General features: G+C 39.9%; 1 protein-coding gene across 1 annotated transcript; it reads left to right on the top strand.

Moving 5' to 3' along the window:
* The first annotated feature begins 3,435 nt into the window (after window positions 1–3,435).
* On the top strand, window positions 3,436–11,724 carry LOC141405386 (uncharacterized). Its single transcript, XM_073989655.1, has 4 exons — window positions 3,436–3,909; window positions 4,036–4,566; window positions 4,671–4,780; window positions 8,796–11,724. Exons 1-4 carry the CDS (start codon window positions 3,559–3,561, stop codon window positions 11,188–11,190), a joined length of 3,387 nt encoding a protein of 1,128 aa, XP_073845756.1. The 5' UTR covers window positions 3,436–3,558; the 3' UTR covers window positions 11,191–11,724.
* The last annotated feature ends 6,796 nt before the right edge of the window (window positions 11,725–18,520 follow it).

Here is an 18,520-nt window from a genome sequence, read left to right as displayed (position 1 = left end):
TGGTTTATGGGGAGGCTTTAAAAAATCTTTAAAAAATCCACGTTTTGTGGTTTATGGGAAGGCTTTAAAAATTCTTTAAAAAATCCACGTTTTGTGGTTTACGGGGAGGCTTTAAAAATTCTTTAAAAAATCCACGTTTTGTGGTTTATGGGGAGGCTTTAAAAATTCTTTAAAAAATCCACGTTTTGTGGTTTATGGGGAGGCTTTAAAAATTCTTTAAAAAATCCACGTTTTGTGGTTTATGGGGAGGCTTTAAAATTCTTTAAAAAATCCACGTTTTGTGGTTTATGGGGAGGCTTTAAAAATTCTTTAAAAAATCCACGTTTTGTGGTTTATGGGGAGGCTTTAAAAATTCTTTAAAAAATCCACGTTTTGTGGGCTAAAAAGTCTTTAAAAAATCCACGTTTTGTGGTTTATGGGGAGGCTTTAAAAATTCTTTAAAAAATCCACGTTTTGTGGTTTATGGGGAGGCTTTAAAAATTCTTTAAAAAATCCACGTTTTGTGGTTTATGGGGAGGCTTTAAAAATTCTTTAAAAAATCCACGTTTTGTGGTTTATGGGGAGGCTTTAAAAATTCTTTAAAAAATCCACGTTTTGTGGTTTATGGGGAGGCTTTAAAAATTCTTTAAAAAATCCACGTTTTGTGGTTTATGGGGAGGCTTTAAAAATTCTTTAAAAAATCCACGTTTTGTGGTTTATGGGGAGGCTTTAAAAATTCTTTAAAAAATCCACGTTTTGTGGTTTATGGGGAGGCTTTAAAAATTCTTTAAAAAATCCACGTTTTGTGGTTTATGGGGAGGCTTTAAAAATTCTTTAAAAAATCCACGTTTTGTGGTTTATGGGGAGGCTTTAAAAATTCTTTAAAAAATCCACGTTTTGTGGTTTATGGGGAGGCTTTAAAAATTCTTTAAAAAATCCACGTTTTGTGGTTTATGGGGAGGCTTTAAAAATTCTTTAAAAAATCCACGTTTTGTGGTTTATGGGGAGGCTTTAAAAATTCTTTAAAAAATCCACGTTTTGTGGTTTATGGGGAGGCTTTAAAAATTCTTTAAAAAATCCACGTTTTGTGGTTTATGGGGAGGCTTTAAAAATTCTTTAAAAAATCCACGTTTTGTGGTTTATGGGGAGGCTTTAAAAATTCTTTAAAAAATCCACGTTTTGTGGTTTATGGGGAGGCTTTAAAAATTCTTTAAAAAATCCACGTTTTGTGGTTTATGGGGAGGCTTTAAAAATTCTTTAAAAAATCCACGTTTTGTGGTTTATGGGGAGGCTTTAAAAATTCTTTAAAAAATCCACGTTTTGTGGTTTATGGGGAGGCTTTAAAAATTCTTTAAAAAATCCACGTTTTGTGGTTTATGGGGAGGCTTTAAAAATTCTTTAAAAAATCCACGTTTTGTGGTTTATGGGGAGGCTTTAAAAATTCTTTAAAAAATCCACGTTTTGTGGTTTATGGGGAGGCTTTAAAAATTCTTTAAAAAATCCACGTTTTGTGGTTTATGGGGAGGCTTTAAAAATTCTTTAAAAAATCCACGTTTTGTGGGCTAAAAAGTCTTTAAAAAATCCACGTTTTGTGGTTTATGGGGAGGCTTTAAAAATTCTTTAAAAAATCCACGTTTTGTGGTTTATGGGGAGGCTTTAAAAATTCTTTAAAAAATCCACGTTTTGTGGTTTATGGGGAGGCTTTAAAAATTCTTTAAAAAATCCACGTTTTGTGGTTTATGGGGAGGCTTTAAAAATTCTTTAAAAAATCCACGTTTTGTGGTTTATGGGGAGGCTTTAAAAATTCTTTAAAAAATCCACGTTTTGTGGTTTATGGGCGAACTTTAAAAATTCTTAAAAAATCCACGTTATGTGGTTTATGGACAGGCTTTAAAAATTCTTTACAAAATCAACGTTTTGTGGTTTATGGGGAGGCTTTAAAAATTCTTTAAAAAATCCACGTTTTGTGGGCTATGTGAAGGTTTTAAGAATTCTTTAAAAACCCAATTTTTATTTCCGTAACCTCTCTGGTCGATTCCCAATTGCATTTTTGCTTAAATATGAATTAAAATCCTTGTTTTTATACCCTCAGCATTTATGCTAACGAGGGTATATACACTTTCATACGGGCAAAATGTGCCTCATCGAAGTAATGGTTTTAGACCCCAAGTATGTTTGGACGAAATGTGTTTCAGACAATTTGGAGTCGGTTGAGCAATGTCCGTCCGTCTGTCTGTCTGTCTGTCTGCCTGTCTGGCTGGCTGGAGCGCACGATAACTCTCGAACGGATGAACCGATTCGGTTCAAATTTTGGCTTTCGTAATATTTTGCCCAAACTTAGTTTAAGTTCGAAGATGAGCTATATCGGTCCACTCCTTCCGGTACCTCCCCCACAAAAGTTTGAAAATGTTCGGAAAATTTGTGCGCACGATAACTCTTGAAGGGAGTTACCGATTTGGTCCATACTTTGCCCATCGTGGAGCGTGTGCCAGACTTAGATCAGGTTTTAATATGGACTCAATCGGTCCACTCCGTCGGGTACCTCCCACACAAAAATTTGGAAAAGTTCAGTTTAGGACCATCTCTCGAATCGCTTTGATTTTTGCTTTAGCAACTAGTATTCACTGCCCTCCATACGCCGGTATAAGTTTCATCAGGGGCAAGTCCATACTTCCTGAGAAAATAGCCTGAAAGTTGCAAAAAATCCCTATGACACCGTGTGAGGAGGTTGGAGGGCAAAATAACTCTCGAACAGGTCTGCCGATTCGGTCCAAAGTTTGGCCTTAGTAATATTTTGTCCAAACATAGTTTAAGTTCGAAGATAAGCCATATCGGTCCACTCCTTCAGGTAGTCAGTTGTAAAATACCCCTATGGTACCATATGTAGTGGCTGGAGATCCATTCTTTTTAGTATCTCCTCCGCAAAACTTTTGATCTCTAATCCTAATCAACATTTTTTTCAGTTCAAACGCCGAAATTTTTTAAAACTCCCAAAATACATGCGTTTTTTGGAAAAAATTGTTTCAATATACACAGGCTGAGGGTATATCTCTGTCGGCAAAGCCGACTGATACTTTTTTACTTGTTCTATCCCACTTTTTTCTGTCACAAAGCCCAAGGATATGAATACCCAACAAATAGGTAAGGACAATGGGAACATAACTTTGTAATTTATTGAAACAAACATGGAACCGGCCACGAGCAACAAAAACATACAAAGCAATATATGTATTTTTTATCTGTGTGTAAAAATATTTGATCTCTCCCCCACCCTTTTTGCATGTTAAAGTGTCATGACACGAACATTTGTGTCCTTTGCAATCCAGTCACTGCACCATATTCATGGACTATGGGAAAATGCATTGTTTTTCATGGAAATCCATGAAGGCACAGACACACATTCACACATACATGAACATGGAAAATGACATTAAGTCATCAAAAGGAGGAAAAAATGTAAACGCAGTTAAGCAGTCAGTCAGTGTTACGGACAACATTGATATAGGCGGCGACCATTGCCTGGTCAAAGCTTTTGAGATTAACTCGTTAGGTTAGTTTCAAGGGACACGCATTTCTACAATGAGGTTACCGCGACTCTCAGCAACAAATCAAAGCCTTACAACACCACCACATGTCGCTGTTGTTGTTGGTTTTATCCAAATTCTGGTAATTTGTCTCTTAACCCAACCATCTCTGGGACGAACAGCTGCCTCTAGACAAAAGGCTTTAGAACAAATATTGGATAGCGGACAAAGCCGTGCCGCCTCGGATGACAATGATGATGATTGTGACAACGCAGATGGTATCTATCATCGACCACATTTCACCAAAGGACGTTCGGTTATGGTGCAATTGTTTGAGTGGAAATTTGTGGATGTTGCCGAGGAATGTCGCACATTTTTGGGACCAAAGCGATATGGCGGAGTACAAGTGAGTAGTAGTCGCTGTATTTCACCACTTTGTGGTAACCAACAGCAACAACTGCAATAATGTCTAAATATTAACTGTTCTTTTTGGGGGTATTTTTTCTAAACTTCCTTCCAACCACCCATCCAGCTGTCACCCGTGCTGGAGCATACTGTAATTAAAACGGATGGGCTTAATCATCCATGGTGGCAACGTTATGAAACTGTCTCCTATCGCCTAAGTTCGCGTTCTGGCGATGAAACCGACTTCTATTCCATGAGTCGTATTTGCAACGATTTGGGTGTTCGCCTCTATGTGGATGTGGTGTTAAATCACATGGCAGCTCCGCCACATTTGCTGCTAAAGAACAAAACCACACCATCACCAAATGAAGATTTTATTGTCAACACTTTGTTGGCAACGGATGTTAACATTTCCCAATCTTCATATCCTGATGTTCCCTATACGGCAAAAGATTTCCATCGCACCTGTTCCATAAACCTGGCTGCCTCAAATGCCCAAGAAATGCGTAATTGTCAGCTAAACGGACATCCTGATTTGGATCATTCCCATGAAACGGTACGGCAAGCTATTGTGACGATGCTAAATAAATTTATTGATATGGGTGTTGCGGGATTTCGCATTGATTCAGCCAAATATGTTTGGCCAATTGATTTGAAGGTAAGTGAGGAATAGAGGCATGTGCAGCATATAAAAGCTAATGGTGAAATAAGTATACCACAGTGAGTGACTTTTGTTGTTGTTCTTTATCTTGTTTGTTACAGCTTATTTACGAACAGCTCAAGGATTTGAATACGGAATATAATTTCCCGGAAAAGTCAAGGCCATTTATGTATCACGATGTCTTTGACATGGGTCTGGATCAGATATCGAAGTGAGTATAAACTATGTATTCTTATTTTCTCAAAAAATAATTCCAGATCTGTAGATCATCTTATAGAAGAGCTTTATGTATTCCTTAAAAATTCTTTAAAAAATCCACGTTTTGTGTTCCTTAGGGAGGCCTTAAAAATTCTTTAAAAAATCCACGTTTTGTGTTCCTTAGGGAGGCCTTAAAAATTCTTTAAAAAATCCACGTTTTGTGTTCCTTAGGGAGGCCTTAAAAATTCTTTAAAAAATCCACGTTTTGTGTTCCTTAGGGAGGCCTTAAAAATTCTTTAAAAAATCCACGTTTTGTGTTCCTTAGGGAGGCCTTAAAAATTCTTTAAAAAATCCACGTTTTGTGTTCCTTAGGGAGGCCTTAAAAATTCTTTAAAAAATCCACGTTTTGTGTTCCTTAGGGAGGCCTTAAAAATTCTTTAAAAAATCCACGTTTTGTGTTCCTTAGGGAGGCCTTAAAAATTCTTTAAAAAATCCACGTTTTGTGTTCCTTAGGGAGGCCTTAAAAATTCTTTAAAAAATCCACGTTTTGTGTTCCTTAGGGAGGCCTTAAAAATTCTTTAAAAAATCCACGTTTTGTGTTCCTTAGGGAGGCCTTAAAAATTCTTTAAAAAATCCACGTTTTGTGTTCCTTAGGGAGGCCTTAAAAATTCTTTAAAAAATCCACGTTTTGTGTTCCTTAGGGAGGCCTTAAAAATTCTTTAAAAAATCCACGTTTTGTGTTCCTTATGGAGGCCTTAAAAATTCTTTAAAAAATCCACGTTTTGTGTTCCTTAGGGAGGCCTTAAAAATTCTTTAAAAAATCCACGTTTTGTGTTCCTTATGGAGGCCTTAAAAATTCTTTAAAAAATCCACGTTTTGTGTTCCTTAGGGAGGCCTTAAAAATTCTTTAAAAAATCCACGTTTTGTGTTCCTTAGGGAGGCCTTAAAAATTCTTTAAAAAATCCACGTTTTGTGTTCCTTAGGGAGGCCTTAAAAATTCTTTAAAAAATCCACGTTTTGTGTTCCTTAGGGAGGCCTTAAAATTCTTAAAAAAATCCACGTTTTGTGTTCCTTAGGGAGGCCTTAAAAATTCTTTAAAAAATCCACGTTTTGTGTTCCTTAGGGAGGCCTTAAAAATTCTTTAAAAAATCCACGTTTTGTGTTCCTTAGGGAGACCTTAAAAATTCTTTAAAAAATCCACGTTTTGTGTTCCTTAGGGAGGCCTTAAAAATTCTTTAAAAAATCCACGTTTTGTGTTCCTTAGGGAGGCCTTAAAAATTCTTTAAAAAATCGACGTTTTGTGTTCCTTAGGGAGGCCTTAAAAATTCTTTAAAAAAAATCCACGTTTTGTGTTCCTTAGGGAGGCCTTAAAAATTCTTTAAAAAATCCACGTTTTGTGTTCCTTAGGGAGGCCTTAAAAATTCTTTAAAAAATCCACGTTTTGTGTTCCTTAGGGAGGCCTTAAAAATTCTTTAAAAAATCCACGTTTTGTGTTCCTTAGGGAGGCCTTAAAAATTCTTTAAAAAATCCACGTTTTGTGTTCCTTAGGGAGGCCTTAAAAATTCTTTAAAAAATCCACGTTTTGTGTTCCTTAGGGAGGCCTTAAAAATTCTTTAAAAAATCCACGTTTTGTGTTCCTTAGGGAGGCCTTAAAAATTCTTTAAAAAATCCACGTTTTGTGTTCCTTAGGGAGGCCTTAAAAATTCTTTAAAAAATCCACGTTTTGTGTTCCTTAGGGAGGCCTTAAAAATTCTTTAAAAAATCCACGTTTTGTGTTCCTTAGGGAGGCCTTAAAAATTCTTTAAAAAATCCACGTTTTGTGTTCCTTAGGGAGGCCTTAAAAATTCTTTAAAAAATCCACGTTTTGTGTTCCTTAGGGAGGCCTTAAAAATTCTTTAAAAAATCCACGTTTTGTGTTCCTTAGGGAGGCCTTAAAAATTCTTTAAAAAATCCACGTTTTGTGTTCCTTAGGGAGGCCTTAAAAATTCTTTAAAAAATCCACGTTTTGTGTTCCTTAGGGAGGCCTTAAAAATTCTTTAAAAAATCCACGTTTTGTGTTCCGTAGGGAGGCCTTAAAAATTCTTTAAAAAATCCACGTTTTGTGTTCCTTAGGGAGGCCTTAAAAATTCTTTAAAAAATCCACGTTTTGTGTTCCTTAGGGAGGCCTTAAAAATTCTTTAAAAAATCCACGTTTTGTGTTCCTTAGGGAGGCCTTAAAAATTCTTTAAAAAATCCACGTTTTGTGTTCCTTAGGGAGGCCTTAAAAATTCTTTAAAAAATCCACGTTTTGTGTTCCTTAGGGAGGCCTTAAAAATTCTTTAAAAAATCCACGTTTTGTGTTCCTTAGGGAGGCCTTAAAAATTCTTTAAAAAATCCACGTTTTGTGTTCCTTAGGGAGGCCTTAAAAATTCTTTAAAAAATCCACGTTTTGTGTTCCTTAGGGAGGCCTTAAAAATTCTTTAAAAAATCCACGTTTTGTGTTCCTTAGGGAGGCCTTAAAAATTCTTTAAAAAATCCACGTTTTGTGTTCCTTAGGGAGGCCTTAAAAATTCTTTAAAAAATTCACGTTTTGTGTTCCTTAGGGAGGCCTTAAAAATTCTTTAAAAAATCCACGTTTTGTGTTCCTTAGGTAGGCCTTAAAATTCTTTAAAAAATCCACGTTTTGTGTTCCTTAGGGAAGCCTTAAAAATTCTTTAAAAAATCCACGTTTTTGTTACTTAGGGAAGCCTTAAAAATTCTTTAAAAAATCCACGTTTTGTGTTTCTTAGGAAGGCCTTAAAAATTCTTTAAAAAATCCACGTTTTGTGTTCCTTAAGGAGGCCTTAAAAATTCTTTAAAAAATCCACGTTTTTTGTTCCTTAGGGAGGCCTTAAAAATTCTTTAAAAAAATCCACGTTTTGTGTTCCTTAGGGAGGCCTTAAAAATTCTTCAAAAAATCCCGTGTTGTGTTCCTTAGGGAGGCCTTAAAAATTCTTTAAGAAATCCACGTTTTGTGTTCCTTAGGGAGGCCTTAAAAATTCTTTAAAAAATCCACGTTTTGTGTTCCTTAGGGAGGCCTTAAAAATTCTTTAAAAAATCCACGTTTTGTGTTCCTTAGGGAGGCCTTAAAAATTCTTTAAAAAATCCACGTTTTGTGTTCCTTAGGGAGGCCTTAAAAATTCTTTAAAAAATCCACGTTTTGTGTTCCTTAGGGAGGCCTTAAAAATTCTTTAAAAAATCCACGTTTTGTGTTCCTTAGGGAGGCCTTAAAAATTCTTTAAAAAATCCACGTTTTGTGTTCCTTAGGGAGGCCTTAAAAATTCTTTAAAAAATCCACGTTTTGTGTTCCTTAGGGAGGCCTTAAAAATTCTTTAAAAAATTCACGTTTTGTGTTCCTTAGGGAGGCCTTAAAAATTCTTTAAAAAATCCACGTTTTGTGTTCCTTAGGGAGGCCTTAAAAATTCTTTAAAAAATCCACGTTTTGTGTTCCTTAGGGAGGCCTTAAAAATTCTTTAAAAAATCCACGTTTTGTGTTCCTTAGGGAGGCCTTAAAAATTCTTTAAAAAATCCACGTTTTGTGTTCCTTAGGGAGGCCTTAAAAATTCTTTAAAAAATCCACGTTTTGTGTTCCTTAGGGAGGCCTTAAAAATTCTTTAAAAAATCCACGTTTTGTGTTCCTTAGGGAGGCCTTAAAAATTCTTTAAAAAATCCACGTTTTGTGTTCCTTAGGGAGGCCTTAAAATTCTTTAAAAAATCCACGTTTTGTGTTCCTTAGGGAGGCCTTAAAAATTCTTTAAAAAATCCACGTTTTGTGTTCCTTAGGGAGGCCTTAAAAATTCTTTAAAAAATCCACGTTTTGTGTTCCTTAGGGAGGCCTTAAAAATTCTTTAAAAAATCCACGTTTTGTGTTCCTTAGGGAGGCCTTAAAAATTCTTTAAAAAATCCACCTTTTGTGGTCTATGCGCAGCCTTAAAAATTCTTTAAAAATCCACATTTTGTGAGCCACAATAATACTATTATCATCCATTCCTTCTCATCTCTATTTTCAGAACTGAATACGCCACCTATGGCGTGGTAACTGAGTATTTATACGGCGCCGAAATATCAACGATACTGCGTGGAAAAGCTCCTCTTAGCTCTCTCATCAATTGGGGTCCAGCCATGGGATTTCTGCCTCATCCCGATTCCCTCGTCTTCATTGATTCGCATAACACCCAACGCGGACTACCGCCCCAATTGGGTAAAAATCGGGCCTTGACCTACAAACAGCGCCACAAATATATTATGGCCAATGCCCTGATGTTGGCCCACCCCTATGGACGCATAAAGAGAATAATGAGTTCCTATTACTTCAAAAATCCTGATCAAGGACCTCCTGTGGCTGAGGAAGGCGAAGATGAAATACGTTCTCCTGAATTTAATGAACAGCAGCAATGCACCCCCACCTCTGGTTGGGTATGTGAACATCGTTGGCCACCGCTGGTACAATTGGTGAAAATGGCCAATTACTTTAGCAAACCTGGCCAGCGGGAAGAAAGTGTCATTCACTTCCAAACCAATGGACCGAATCAGATTGCTTTTTGTCGTGGTCAGAAGGCTTTTGTGGCCATGAATAATGATGTGGAACGTGATATGGAAATGGAAGTTTATACCTGCCTGGAAGAGGGTGTGTACTGTGATGTGGTGAGTGGTGGTTTGAAAAAGGGTGGCCAAGAGTGTCGTGGTCGTAGTTTGGAGGTAAATGCGGATGGTTTTGCGAAATTGAATTTGCCAGGGCCGTCGGAGGAGAGTGGTGATGCAGGTGAAAGTGACGGGTTTACACTTGATGCTGTGGGCGATGCGGAAGAGGGGGATGTGGTGGAAAGTTATAGTGTTTTGGTAATATATGTGGGGTCAAGAGTGGGTGCGGATGTAGAAGATGAGGAAGACGAGGTTGTTGAGGGTAAGGAACCTCCAATAGATGAAGATCCTTTGTCAGAGCCTGAGGAAGGAGAAGATGGTGGTGAAGGGGAAGTACCAAATGAGAAAAATGGTGAAGACTTTACTTTCTCCCCCATTGAACCACCGGAAGAAAATGATGTCACACCTAAGGAAGAGCAGGCGGATGGTGGAGAAGACAATGCCGAGGAACCCAAAGAAGACACGGAAACTGCTGTAGAAGATGATGGCCAAGCAGGTGTGGAAGAACCTGCTGAGGAACCTGAACCCGGGGAACCTGGGGAAGAGGAAAATAAAGAAGGCGAAGAAGGTGGCGAAGACACTCAAACTGAAGGCGATCAGAAGCCTGCAGAGGGAGATGAGGAAGCCCCCAAAGAACAAAGTGGTGAAGACTTTACGTTTGCCCCTTTAGAACCACAGAAAGAAAATGATGACACACCTGTGAAGACGAATGGGGAAGATGGCAATGCCGAAGAAGCGCCTGAGGAAGCCGTTGAGAAAGAAGGAGAAGAAGCTATTGAAGATCAAAATGAAGATGCAGGTGATCCAGATGAGCCAAACCCGGGAGAAGAGCCAGAACAAGATACACCAGAGGAAGCAGAAAATGAGCCAGCAGAAGAAGTTGAGTCCAATGATAACCCCGAAGAGGCTCCGGAAGATGGTGGAGAATCTGAAAAGCCCGATGAGGAACCAGTTGCTCCTGAGGCGACAGAAAATGAGCCCGGCGAAGAAACTAAAACTAATGAAAATCCCGAAGAGACTCCAGAAGAAGTTGAAGGAGGTGAAGAACCCCAGCCTGATGAACCCAATGAAAAAACAGATGAGAATGATCCAGACGGTGAACAAGAAGGTGGAGAGGGGGATGCTAATCCAGATGAGGAAGCTGAAAATTATGGAGAGGAAACGGAACCTATTGGTGAGCCTGAAAAGTCTCCAGAAGAGAAAGAAGAAGCAGAATCCGTTGATGAAAACCCTGAAGAAGTAGCAGAAAACGAGCCTGTGGAAGAAACAGAACTTGAGGAGAATCCCGATGATGCTCCAATTGGTGGCGAAGAAACCGAACCTGAAGGAAATCCAGAAGAAGACACAGGTGAGGCTGCTAACAATACCGAAGGCGAGAATGAAGTAACTCCAGAGGTCACCGGCGAAAACGCGGACAATGAAACCACTACAAAATGTCCCCCCAAACCTGAGGAGCCTGAGGAGAAACTTATCGACAAAATTGATCAAAGAAATGCCCAAAATGGCGACGAAGAAGACACAGAACAACAACTTGAGGTACCATTGGGTGTTACAGAAAGCATAACATTCGCACCAATAGAAGAGGGGGCAGAAACAAATACCCAAGATACCCAACTAAATGCCACAGTGGAAATCATTGCCCCCAATGTGGGCGTGACAGAAATGCAAATTGCGGCAAACAACTCAAATGCTGCAGTAAAGAAAGACGAGGTCCAAGTGGCTGGTGTTTTCCAGGCAAGTAGAGATCGTCAAGGCAATGGATAGCAATTAATGAGGCCTTCCATGTTCCTCTTTCACATTGTGGCTGGAAAATGTATGCTAATTGATGTGGATTTAAAGAAAATATTTTTGCAATTTAAATGGCTTTTGGCAAATTGGAGGTTGGTGGGGTTTAAAAGGCCTTAGATGACATGACCGCAGCACTTTACTACAAACCACCTGCAATCACTACGAAGAAATAGACATTTAAGAGTTCACCTTTTATAGCACAACCACCACACACTCACCAACACAAAAAGGGACAATATTTTACTTATCCTTAACAATGTATTCATGATGTTGGTCCTGCCACAGAAGGACACAAAAATAAAATGCTCTCAACATTTTAACAATAAAAATCTTACAATGTTTTGTAAATTGAAAATGGAAATAAAAAGAGGCAAAGGAGAACTTCGTTTGGCATTCGCACACACACATACACTGATGTAAACACTGAAACACACACATACACTGATGTAAACACTGAAATGCATGCGATTACATTCTTACGATAAAAGTATGGTTTTTGATTTTCCTAAATGGTGTTTTCTGTTTGCATCAGATGCACATTTGGTGGGGCACAGTGGTCATGGAACCAAAGTCGTCGTTATGAAGAACTGGGGTCTCCTATAAAAAGATCTGTGGTCTCCTATAGAAAAATCTGTGGTTTTCTATAGGAAGACCTGTGATATTTTTTAGGCAGACCTGGTTTCTTCTATAGGATGATCTGTGGTTTTCTATTAGAAGACCTGAGGTCTATTATAGGAAGACCTCGGGTCTTCTATAGGAAGACTTGTGGTCTTTTATAGGAAGTGCTCTAGTCTTCTGTAGGAAGATCTGAGGTCTTCTGTAGGAAGATCTGATGTCTTCTCTAGGAAGACGTCAGGTCTTTTAAAGGAAGACCTGTGGTCATCTATAGGAAGACCTGTGGTCTTCTATAGGAAGACCTGTGGTCTTCTATAGGAAGACCTGTGGTCTTCAATAGGAAGACCTGTGGTCTTCTATAGGAAGACCTGTGGTCTTCTGTAGGAAGACCTGTGGTCTTCTGTAGGAAAACCTGTGGTCATTTATTGGTAGACCTGTAGTAAGAGCAGTGATTTTTTTGTGGGAAGACCTGTGGCCTTTTAGTGGGAGGAACTGAGGTCTTCTATAGGAAGACTTTAGGTATTTTATAGGAATACTATGGCCTTCTATAAGAAGGCCTGGAGTTCTTCTATAAGACGACCTTGTTGTCTTCTCTAAGAAAACCCGATGGTCTTCACTTAGAAGACCCGATTGTTTTCTATAAGAAGACCTATTGTCATGCTAAGAAGGCCTGGTGGTCTTCTATAAGAAAACTTCCTGGTCTTGCCTAAGAAGGCTTGGTGGTCATCTATAAGAAGACCTATCAGAAAGGCTGCTCCTATGGACCCTTTCTGTACTAAAGGAATCTTCCTAAAGCTTTTTCTCTGGGAAAGCTCGCTTCCTAAGACGTTTTCCCAAGGAAAGGGTTTTCTTAAGACCCTCCCTCATGGAAAGTCTGCGTCCTAAGACTCTTTCTCAAGAAAAGGGTGCTTCCTAAGACCCCTTCCCAAGAAAGGGTGCTTCTTAATACCCTTTCCCACCCAAGGGGTGCATCCCAAGACCCTTTCTCAAGAAAAGGGTGCTTTCCAAGACCCTTTCTCAAGAAAAGGGTGCTTTCCAAGACCCTTTCTCAAGAAAACGGTGCTTTCCAAGACCCTTTCTCAAGAAAAGGGTGCTTCCTAAGGCTCTTTCCCAATAAAAGGATCCTTCCTAAGGCACTTTCCCAATAAAAGGATGCTTCCTAAGGCACTTTCCCAATAAAAGGATGCTTCTTAAGACCCTTTGTCAACGAAAGGGTGCTTCCTAAGTCCCTTTCCTTGCGAAAGGGTGCTTCCTAAGTCCCTTTCCTTGCGAAAGGGTGCTTCCTAAGACCCTTTCTCAATGAAAGGGTGCTTCCTAAGACCCTTTCTCAATGAAAGGGTGCTTCCTAAGACCCTTTCTCAATGAAAGGGTGCTTCCTAAGACCCTATCTCAATGAAAGGGTGCTTCCTGAGACCCTTTCTCAAAGAAAGGGTGATTCCTAAGACCCTTTCTCAAGGAAAGGGTGCTTCCCAAGACCCCTTCTCAAGGAAAGGGTGCTTCCCAAGACCCTTTCTCAAGGTAAGGGTGCTTCTTAAGACCATTTCTCAAGGAAAGGGTGCTTCCTAAGACCCTTTCTCAAGGAAAGGGTGCTTCCTAAGACCCTTTCTCAAGGAAAGGGTGCTTCCTAAGACCCTTTTTCAAGGAAAGGGTGCTTCCTAAGACCCTTTCTCAAGGAAAGGGTGCTTCCTAAGACCCTTTTTCAAGGAAAGGGTGCTTCCTAAGACCCTTTTTCAAGGAAAGGGTGCTTCCTAAGACCCTTTCTCAAGGAAAGGGTGCTTCCTAAGACCCTTTCTCAAGGAAAGGGTGCTTCCCAAGACCCTTTCTCAAAGTAAGGGTGCTTCTTAAGACCATTTCTCAAGGAAAGGGTGCTTCCTAAGACCCTTTCTCAAGGAAAGGGTGCTTCCTAAGACCCTTTCTCAAGGAAAAGGTGCTTCCTAAGACCCTTTGTCAACGAAAGGGTGCTTCCTAAGACCCTTTGTCAACGAAAGGGTGCTTCCTAAGACCCTTTGTCAACGAAAGGGTGCTTCCTAAGTCCCTTTCCTTGCGAAAGGGTGCTTCCTAAGACCCTTTGTCAACGAAAGGGTGCTTCCTAAGTCCCTTTCCTTGCGAAAGGGTGCTTCCTAAGACCCTTTGTCAACGAAAGGGTGCTTCCTAAGTCCCTTTCCTTGCGAAAGGGTGCTTCCTAAGACCCCTTCTCAATGAAAGGGTGCTTCCTGAGGCCCTTTCTCAAAGAAAGGGTGCTTCCTAAGACCCTTTCTCAAGGAAAGGGTGCTTCCTAAGACCCTTTCTCAAAGAAAGGGTGCTTCCTAAGACTCTTTCTCAAGGAAAGGGTGCTTCCCAAGACCCTTTCTCAAGGTAAGGGTGCTTCTTAAGACCATTTCTCAAGGAAAGGGTGCTTCTTAAGACCATTTCTCAAGGAAATGGTGCTTCCTAAAACCCTTTCTCAAGAAAAGGGTGCTTCCTAAAACCCTTTCTCAAGAAAAGGGTTCTTCCTAAAACCCTTTCTCAAGAAAAGGGTGCTTCCTACGACCCTTTCCCAAGGAAAGGGTGCTTTCTAAGACACTTTCCCAAGGAAAGGGTGCTTTCTAAGACACTTTCCCAAGGAACGGGTGCTTCCTAAGATCCTTTCTCAAGGAAAGGGTGCTTCCTAAGACCCTTTCTCAAGGAAAAGGTGCTTCCTAAGACCCTTTCTCAAGGAAAGGGTGCTCTTAAGACCCTTTCTCAAGGAAAGGGTACTTTCTAAGACCCTTTCCTAAGGAAAGGGTGCCTTCTCAGACCCTTTCCTAAGGAAAGGGTGCTTCCTAAGACCCTTTCCAAAGGAAAGGGTGCTTCCTAAGAGCCTTTCCAAAGGAAAGGGTGCTTCCTAAGACCCTTTCTCAAGGAAAGGGTACTTTCTAAGACCATTTTCCTAAGGAAAGGGTGCCTTCTCAGACCCTTTCCTAAGGAAAGGGTGCTTCCTAAGACCCTTTCCAAAGGAAAGGGTGTTTCCGAAGAACCTTTTTGCAAAGAAAGTGCGCTTCCTAAGACCATTTTCCAGGGAAAGAGTGCTTCCTAAGACCTTTTCCCAGGCAAAAGGTGCTTCCTAAGACCCTTTCCCAGGGAAAAGGTGCTTCCTAAGACCCTTTCCCAAGCAAAGGGTGCTTCCTAAGACCATTTCCCAGGGAAGAGTGCTTCCTAAGACCTTTCCCCCTAAGACCTTTCCGCTTAGACCGTTTCCCAAAGGAAAGGGTGCTTCCTAAGACCCTTTTCAAAGGAAAGGGTGCTTTCTAAGACCCTTTCCAAAGGAAAGGGTGCTTCCTAAGACCGTTTGCAAAGGAAAGGGTGCTTTCTAAGACCCTTTCCAAAGGAAAGGGTGCTTCCTAAGACCGTTTGCAAAGGAAAGGGTGCTTCCTTAGACCCTTTGTCAAAGAAAGTATGATTTCTAAGACCCTTTGTCAAAGAAAGTATGATTTCTAAGACCCTTTGTCAAAGAAAGTATGATTTCTAAGACCCTTTGTCAAAGAAAGTATGCTTTCTAAGACCCTTTCCCAAGCAAAGGGTGCTTTCTAAGACCCTTTCCAAAGGAAAGGGTGCTTCCTTAGACCCTTTGTCAAAGAAAGTATGATTTCTAAGACCCTTTGTCAAAGAAAGTATGCTTTCTAAGACCCTTTCCCAAGCAAAGGGTGCTTTCTAAGACCCTTTCCCAAGTAAAGGGTGCTTCCTAAGACCCTTTCCCACGAAAGGGTTTTCTTAAGACCCTTTCCCAAGAAAGGGTTTTCTTAAGACCCTCCCTCATGGAAAGTCTGCGTCCTAAGACTCCTTCTCAAGAAAAGGGTGCTTCCTAAGACCCTTTCCCAAGAAAGGGTGCTTCTTAATACCCTTTCCCAACGAAGGGGTGCATCCCAAGACCCTTTCTCAAGAAAAGGGTGCTTTCCAAGACCCTTTCCCAAGTAAAGGTGCTTTTTAGAAAGGGTGCTTTCTAAGACCCTTTCCTAAGGAAAGGGTGCTTTCTAAGACCCTTTCCTAAGGAAAGGGTGCTTTCTAAGACCCTTTCCTAAGGAAAGGGTGCTTTCTAAGACCCTTTCCTAAGGAAAGGGTGCTTTCTAAGACCCTTTCCTAAGGAAAGGGTGCTTTCTAAGACCCTTTCCTAAGGAAAGGGTGCTTTCTAAGACCCTTTCCTAAGGAAAGGGTGCTTTCTAAGACCCTTTCCTAAGGAAAGGGTGCTTTCTAAGACCCTTTCCTAAGGAAAGGGTGCTTTCTAAGACCCTTTCCTAAGGAAAGGGTGCTTTCTAAGACCCTTTCCTAAGGAAAGGGTGCTTTCTAAGACCCTTTCCTAAGGAAAGGGTGCTTTCTAAGACCCTTTCCTAAGGAAAGGGTGCTTTCTAAGACCCTTTCCTAAGGAAAGGGTGCTTTCTAAGACCCTTTCCTAAGGAAAGGGTGCTTTCTAAGACCCTTTCCTAAGGAAAGGGTGCTTTCTAAGACCCTTTCCTAAGGAAAGGGTGCTTTCTAAGACCCTTTCCTAAGGAAAGGGTGCTTTCTAAGACCCTTTCCTAAGGAAAGGGTGCTTTCTAAGACCCTTTCCTAAGCATTTGTGAGACCCTTTCTCAAAGGAAAGGGTGCATCCTAAGATCCTTTCTCAAGGAAAGGGTGCTTTCTAAGACCATTTCCTAAGGAAAGGGTGCTTTCTAAGACCCTTTCCTAAGGAAAGGGTGATTACTTAGACCCTATCCCAGGGAAAGGGTGCTTCCTTAGACCCTTTCCCAGGAAAAGTGTGCTTCCTTAGACCCTATCCCAGGGAAAGGGTGCTTCCTTAGACCCTTTCCCATGGAAAGGGTGCTTCCTAAGTCCCTTTATCAAGGAAAGGGTGCTTCCTTAGTCCCTTTATCAAGGAAGGGTGCTTCCTTAGTCCCTTTATCAAGGAAAGGGTGCTTCCTTAGTCCCTTTATCAAGGAAAGGGTGCTTCCTAATATCCTTTTCCCAATGAAAATTGTGCTTCTTCAGAACTAATAGGAAGTCCATAGGAAGTCATGTGGTCCTCTGTAGGAAGGAATGTTGTCTTCTATAGGAAGACATGTGGTCTTCCAACATATTCTATTCTAACTGTATTTTAAAATGAGCCAATAAAAAAATTTCGATTTTGTAAAAAGTGGACATAACCCCTTAAGTAGACATTGGCCACGTGGTCTTTAAACTTTTAATATTTCTGCAAGCACCTTTCTTTCTTTACTATTTTAACCACAGTACATCCTCCTTACAACAAAAAATAGTCTTTGAAATATACTTGGCCACAATAATAGAAAAAAAGGAACTCAATTATAGTGATTTTCCGAACATTGTAGAAATCTAAGCCAACCAAAGCCTGGACAATAAAAATACTGGCAAATGGCAAAAATGGACTCCCCATGACAAAGAGAAGTAACACAACAAAGGAGTAAAGGACGGAAACTGCATGAAAGCTACCTAATAATAAATAATGATTGGCTAACAAAAAGAGCAGAGAAAAGGAAAACTATTTTCAAGTTGTAATCGATGATGATATTTTCTAATACTCGACTTAGTTGCAACAAATTTAAGTGTTGCACTTCCTTCCTACTCTCCTCCTATGAGAGCAACCAAACAAACCACACAACCACTAACCTGTTATCTAAGGCCTTGCATCTTAAACACCGAAAGCGATGCCCTGCAAATGGGAGTCTTCTTGTGGGGTTACATTGCTGGTTCAAAGAGCCAAGCATAGACATTGTTATCCTACTCAAGGAATCTCGGAGTGGTTGTGAGTGGTGCACAGAATAGTTTTGCCAAAATTCAATTGACTTTTATCTGCAAACCAGGTGTGGGAAAGTTCATGGAAGATGAAGAAGATGTAGAAGAGAAGCTAAGTAAAAGGCGTAATGTTTGTATAATTTTTTTCTTGGAGAATGTTCACAATTCAGCTGTGTTGTGCTTAAAATGGAATTTTCGCTTATCTGAATGGGTGATTGTGTGTGTTAACACACACACGCTCTCACAGAGATTCTCATATATATCTTCCCTTTGTTGTTTTTGTTCTCCTTGTGAATTTCTTCTTCCTGCTTTATTTTAAGCAGTCGTTGGTAAAAATCTTGAAATCATTGAAATGGAATTTGTTGTTGTATTTGTTGTGTTGAAGTTTGTAGTCGAATGTTTTCGGGTAATTGATGCTGATCAGAAGGCAATTGTATTCCATTTGCTTTGGCAATTGGATTTTGTTCAGCGGGTGTAGGCAGCAGGGTGCAGTGCAGTTGATAGCTGTTATATTCATTATTTGATTTTTCGTTGGCAAAACACAGGTGCAGGTGTTTTTCTTTGCCTTCAATTTGGAAGAAAAAAATGCAAGAAGATCTAGTTATGGGATAAGAAGTTTTAAAGTGCAGAAATGTAGAAGATTGAAAAACATGAGGCTGTGTTTTGAGGTCTTAAGGACAATTTATTCCAAGACAACTTAAATCCTTGGGAGAGTATTTGTTACCGAAGATCAGAAGCCTAGAAGTCCGCAACAGATATTTTTTCCTGTGGAAGCCATGTGGTATTCATATAGAAGGCCGGATTTCTGCTTATAGAATACCAGAGGTTTTCTTACAGACGAATAGTTGAAGGCAAAAGGTTTCTTAGAGATGGTCAGAGGTCTTCTTATAGAAGTCCAGAGGCTTTCTTATGAAAGACCAGAATTCTTCTTATAGAAGACCAGAGTTTT

The sequence above is a fragment of the Musca autumnalis genome, unplaced genomic scaffold (assembly GCF_047663935.1).
Source record: "Musca autumnalis isolate F117 unplaced genomic scaffold, ASM4766393v1 scaffold_5, whole genome shotgun sequence".
NCBI classification, from domain to species: domain Eukaryota; kingdom Metazoa; phylum Arthropoda; class Insecta; order Diptera; family Muscidae; genus Musca; species Musca autumnalis.
The sequence above is the reverse complement of the archived record's forward strand: the minus strand, read 5'-3'. Positions and strand labels throughout refer to the sequence as shown.

What these genes read in the sequence shown, in the direction of transcription:
- LOC141405386 (XM_073989655.1), top strand. Translation starts at nt 3,559, where the DNA reads ATGAGGTTACCGCGACTCTCAGCAACAAATCAAAGCCTTACAACACCA. An exon ending in AGCGATATGGCGGAGTACAA is followed by an intron (nt 3,910 to 4,035) that starts GTGAGTAGTAGT and finishes CCACCCATCCAG; the next exon opens with CTGTCACCCGTGCTGGAGCA. An exon ending in GGTCTGGATCAGATATCGAA is followed by an intron (nt 4,781 to 8,795) that starts GTGAGTATAAAC and finishes CTCTATTTTCAG; the next exon opens with AACTGAATACGCCACCTATG.